General features: G+C 16.7%; 1 protein-coding gene across 1 annotated transcript; it reads left to right on the top strand.

The window, feature by feature from the left end:
- Nucleotides 1–837: 837 nt before the first annotated feature.
- On the top strand, nt 838–6,651 carry ApiAP2 (transcription factor with AP2 domain(s), putative; the record flags this gene model as incomplete). Its single annotated transcript, XM_028672767.1, has 1 exon — nt 838–6,651. One exon carries the CDS (start codon nt 838–840, stop codon nt 6,649–6,651), a length of 5,814 nt encoding a protein of 1,937 aa, XP_028529286.1.

The raw sequence follows: 6,651 nt of genomic DNA, 5'->3' as shown, positions 1-6,651 counted from the left end.
TGATATTGTACAATTTGAATATTTTTTTTTTTTTTTTTTTTTTTTATATATGGCACTTAGAATATGATATCTATATTAAATAAAAATATAATTAAAATAATGGTATAATTTAAAAATACTGAAGATCTTGGCAAAAAAAAAAAAAAAAAAAAAAAAAAAAAATAGGTACACAAAAAAATAATATATCTATATTAGTTGAATTTAATTAATTATAAAATTAAAAATNTTTTTTTTTTTTTTTTTTTTTTTTATATATGGCACTTAGAATATGATATCTATATTAAATAAAAATATAATTAAAATAATGGTATAATTTAAAAATACTGAAGATCTTGGCAAAAAAAAAAAAAAAAAAAAAAAAAAAAAATAGGTACACAAAAAAATAATATATCTATATTAGTTGAATTTAATTAATTATAAAATTAAAAATACATTTAAAAAAAAGAAAATTAATTAGTTTAATGAGGTTATCTTCAAATATATAAAAAAAAAAAATTTTAAATTAAATATTATAAAATATATTTTTTTTTTTTTTTTTGTTATCAATTTTATAGTTAATTTTACAACAAAGTATATATGCTTTCTTAGATTTTACACTTTAAAATAAATTTTAATTAATACCATAAAAATTGTAGTATAAAATGCTATTACTTTGGAAATAATTATAGAATATATTTTTAATAGAAAAAAGTGAAGTGTGTTATAATTTCATTCAATTTTTTTTTTTTATTATTATTTTCATACATGTATTAATATACCTTATATATATATATATTGTATTTATTGTTTTTTTTTTTTTTTTTTTTTTTTTTTTTTTGAAATTAATTAATAATAGGAATGAAAAATATTATTAATTATATTGACATTATAAGTAGTAGACAAGAGGATATTGTTGAAGAATTTGAAAAGGTTAAACCCAATAATAGAATTAAATTTTTTCCATATTACGATAAATATAATGAGTGTCCATTTACTCAAAATATTAATAAAAGCGATAGTTGTATAAATTTAAATAATTTAGTAAGTGAAATGAATATTTTGCTTAATTTAAAGAAAATAAATGGAAATAAGAACAAAAATTTAGAAGATTTTAATAAATGCAATTTGAATAACACCTTTTCTACGTCAGATAATGATTCTAACTTTGATAAAATGGGATCATTAACTATCTCTAGATCATCAGAAGGCAATAATATATTAAAAAAAAATAATGTAAGTAATGACGATTTAAATAGAAAATTCAAAGAAAAAAATTATGATAAACGTAATTTAGTAAATAATAAAAGTGATAACAATTTAAATAATAATAGTAATTATAAAAATAAATACAATCAAATTAATGAAAATTTAGATAACTCTTCCGAAATTTATCATTCGTTTAATTTTATGAATGATCATAATTCTATAAACAAAAATATTATTATTAAAAAAAATAATATAAATATTGATAATTATTCCAATTATTATTGTATAAGGACAAATAAAAATGTTTTTAATAGTCATGCATATCACAAAGAAGAGAAATGTGATAATTTAAAGGAATGTAATAGTATTCATAATAATGAAAAAAATTTTAATAATGAAAATTTTATTAGATATAATAATAATATAAATACAAATACGGAAAAGGAATATAATCTAAATAACAAAACCTTAATAAAAAGTGAAAAAAAAAATGTATGCAACTTAAGATATGGAAATAATAAAAATATAGATGAAAATAACAAAAACTATTTAACAAATAAAAATAATAATAAAAAAAATGATAATAAAGAGAATTTTAGAAATAATGAGAATGGAAATAATATGAGCAACAGTAAAAATGCAAATCAAATAATTATGGAAGCACCTACAGGTTACAACGATAATAATAGTGATAATAATAATAACAATGATAATAACGATGATAATAATAATGATTATAACAATAATAATAATAATATTAATAATGACAACGATGATAATAGTAATAATAATAATAATAATAATGATGATAATATTAATAATAATATTAATAATAATAATAATAATAATAATAATATTAATAACAATAATATTAATAATACTAATAATAGTAATAATAATAATAACAATGATATTAATGCTAATATGAGTAATAGCAATATTAATGATTATAACAATAATAATAATAATAATATTAATAATGACGACGATAATAATAATAATAATGGCAATCAAAATAATAATAATAATAGCAATCAAAATAATAATAATAATAATAGCAATCAAAATAATAATAATAATAATAGCAATCAAAATAATAATAATAATAATAGCAATCAAAATAATAATAATAATAGCAATCAAAATAATAATAATAATAATAATAATAATAATAATAATAATAATAATAATAATAATAATAATAATAATAATAATAATAATGACGATGATAATATTAATAATAATAATGATAATGATGATGGTGATGAGAATAATAATAATAATGATGATGACGATGATAATATTAATAATAATAATGATAATGATGATGATAATAATAATAACAATGATATTAATGCTAATATGAGTAATAGCAATAATAATAATAATAATGATGACGATGATAATATTAATAATAATAATAATGATGACGATGATAATATTAATAATAATAATAATGATGATGATGATTATATTAATAATAATATTAATAATAATAATAATATTAATAACAATAATATTAATAATACTTATAATAGTAATAATAATAATAACAATGATACTAATACTAATATGAGTAATAGCAATAATAATAATAATAATAATAATGATGACGACGATGATAATAATATTAATAATACTAATAATAGTAATAATAATAATAACAATGATACTAATAGTAATATGAGTAATAGCAATAATAATAATAATAATAATGATGATGACTACGATGATAATAATAATAATAATAATAGTTATAGTAGTAATGCTAATAACAGTAATGATAGTAACGATAGTAATAATAATGTTAATAATAATAGCAATAATTATAATAATGACAACACTACTATTACTATTACTACTAACACTAGTAATGAAAATAATAGTAATAATAATAATACCAAAACTACTGCTACTACTACTACTACTAATAATAATAATGGTAATATTTATAATAATTACAATAATTCTAATTTTAACAATAATAATAATAATGATAGTGATAACAACGAAAAATGTCATAGTAATAATGAAAAAAATAATAATAGTGATAACTATATGAGTGATAGCAATGGTAATAATAACAGTAATAATTATAAATGCATTAATCAAATTCATAAAAATAATATGAATGAAATCATTAATGCAAAAAATAAAATGAGTTTAGAAAATAATATTGTACATAATTCAAATTATGAAAATGACATTTACATAAATCCTTATGAAAAAAATATAAGTAACATATGTGGAGAAAATTTAGTCTGTTTATCTGAAGAAAATAATTTTTTATTAAATAATATTTCCGAAGTAAGAGACATTTATGAAAAATGTAAAAATGATAAAAATAATGAGGTAGAATTAGAAAGAAAAGATTTTTTTAATAATGATGGATTTAATTCTGAAGATATATTTTATGAAAAATATAATAATAACTCAATATTTTCATCTATAAAGGAAGAAAATAAAAATATATGCAGTAATATTTTTTTAAAAAATGAAGAGTTAAATGACGTATATAATAATGACTATTTAAAAAAGAATCCTATAAACAAAAAATTAGAAAACACATATGATAACTGTAATGGTCACCTTGAAATTAAATCTGTATCTAATAATAGCAAAGAAAAAGAATCAAGAATATATGAATCGAGCAGTAATTTATCAAATAATTTCATTGAAAAATTACATATATTAAAGAAAAATTCGGAGAAAAATATAAATGATAATGTAAAATTAGATGATAAATCTACTATAAACAATAATGTTCTTTCAAGTGTTGATAAAGAAGATCACAAAGAAGATATAAATTATTTAGATAATAAAAAATTTATTACACCGAGTTCTTATAATGATATGTTAAATGATAATAAAATGAAATTAAATAATTCAAGTGAACTTATAAAAAATAACATCAAACAAAGCAATAAAACTGAAGATACTTTACTTAATTTTATTGAATTAAATAAAGAAGAAAGTGAAGAAACAAAAATAAACACTCATAATAAAAGTTTGATAATTGAAAATATAGAAGATAATAATAAAGAAAATGAAAATTTAAAAAGTATGCAAAGTGTTATTATTCCATTAAAAAAGGAAAAGGTACATCATAAAATGAATGAAGAAGGAACATCTATTAATGAAACAGATATATGCAAAAATTATGATATGAGCAATATGCAAAAAAAAAACATTACAAATAATGAAAAAATTAAAAATAATATTTTAAATTCAGATTGTACTATTAACAATATAAATGATGATGATGATGATAAAATAAATAATGATCAGGTAGTGCATGTAAATAATAATGGAAGTGTATCTTCGGAAAATAATACAAGTGTTATAGATAATATGAGAGAAACTAATTTGTTAAACAATTTGAATCATTTAAAAGAAAATATACAGATGAACGATAATATAGGAAGCAGTAATTTAAATATAGATAATAATAATGAAAAAGGAAAAATAAATTTTTCCTTAAATATGAATATTGTAAAAAATAAAATAAATATTAAGAATAACGAGAATATAATAAATTGTATGGATGATAAAAATGTAATAAATAATATAAATAACGAAAATATAGTTAGTAATACGAATGAAGAAAATATAATAAATTGTATGAATAATGAGAATATAATAAATGATAAGGATGAAAATAATGTTGTAAATAGTGTCAATAACGAAAATGTAATAAGTAATTTAGATGAAGAAAATATATCAAATGTTCACATTAATGAAAATATAATAAATAATATAGATGAAGAAAATATGTTAAACGAAATGAATAATGATAATATAATAAATGACGTGAATAATGAAAGTATGAATAATTTCGAAATGAATAATTCAAATAATAATGTAAATAGTAATCCGATGGAAAGTAATAGGAGGGATCTAGTTAATCATAATGACATTGATTATTTAAATAATCACAACAATGATAAATATTTACAGTGGTTTGATGCAATTTATACAGTATGTGTTAAATTAGATGACTTATGTTGTAAATTAAGTAACAGTTTTCCTCATTCAATGAATATATGGGAAAATAATAGTAAATTAAATGTTTATTCATTAAAGTCATTTTTTTATAAATATGATAATATTAAATCAATTTATAATAATGAAAAAAATAGATCTTTTTTTATAAATTCTAATAATCATAAAAATAATTATAGTAATTTGAATAATAACAATAATAATAATAATAATAATAATAATAATAATAATACTAAATATATTTGTACAAATATAAATAAAGATGAAGAAGAAAAAATAAAAAAGTTAAATAATTACTTATTAATCCCATCAGATAATAATACATTATTTAATAAAAAAAATTGTAAAAGCATAAATGTTGTAGAACATATGAAGGATTTTCAACAAAATGAAAATATTTCAAAAAATATATTAGACAAAAATTTTCAGTCCAATAAAATAGCAAAAAATAATTTTTTAGATAAAGATTATTATCGTCAAAACGAAAATATATCTAAAAATATAATTGATACTTATTTAAATTGCAATAAATGTACAAAAATAATTCAAAACAAAAATGATAAAATAATGAATATGAATGATCATAATAATTTTATGATTAATAATGATTTGTATCATCATCATAATACAAATTCAATGGAAAATAATATTAATTATGAAAAAGAAAAGAAAAATATGATAAAAATAGAAGAAATCAATATGAAAAATAATCTTGCAAAAAATGCTTTAGAATTATTACAAATGTATAATAATAATAATAATAATAATAATAATAATAATAATAATAATAATAATAATGATAGTAGATATAAAAATGAGTTATATTTTCATCAAAATCAAAATAATAATTGTTCTATATTTAATAATAACAATAATGATACTTCTATCATTAATTCTACTACTAATAATAATTTAATGAATTATAAAAAGAGTTCAATTAATAAATTTTCAGAAAGTATGACAGGAACTAAGAAAAAAAAGGGAAGTAAAAAAAATTCTACTTTTACATATAAAAATACAGAAAAAAAAACAAATAAAAAAAATAATACTGTAAGTAGAAGTACAAATAAAACTATAAAAAATGAAAGTGAATTTGAATATTTGTTAGAATTATCGGATAAAGAAGGACCTAGTTTAGAAAATCCAGATGATTTAAAATGTGATGTAGCTGGGGTCTATTGGGATAAAAGAAGTTGGATAGCATCATGGTATGATAATGGAAAGAGATATTATAAATCCTTTTCAGCAAAAACGCATGGTTTTTACAAATCAAAGTTTTGGGCTATTAAAGTTCGCTTATCAAAAGTAAAAGGACAAACTATTTTTGGGAAAAATAGTAGAAAAAATAGAAATAACAATGTTAATAAATCTAATATTAATAATAATACTAATGAGAATAATAATATTTCATTTAATAATCCAGTTATTCCAATTAACAATAATATTACTCTTAATAATATATAA

The sequence above is a fragment of the Plasmodium gallinaceum genome (assembly GCF_900005855.1).
Source record: "Plasmodium gallinaceum strain 8A genome assembly, contig: PGAL8A_v1_98, whole genome shotgun sequence".
NCBI classification, from domain to species: Eukaryota; Apicomplexa; class Aconoidasida; order Haemosporida; family Plasmodiidae; genus Plasmodium; species Plasmodium gallinaceum.
This window is presented reverse-complemented; position numbering and strand designations above follow the sequence as displayed.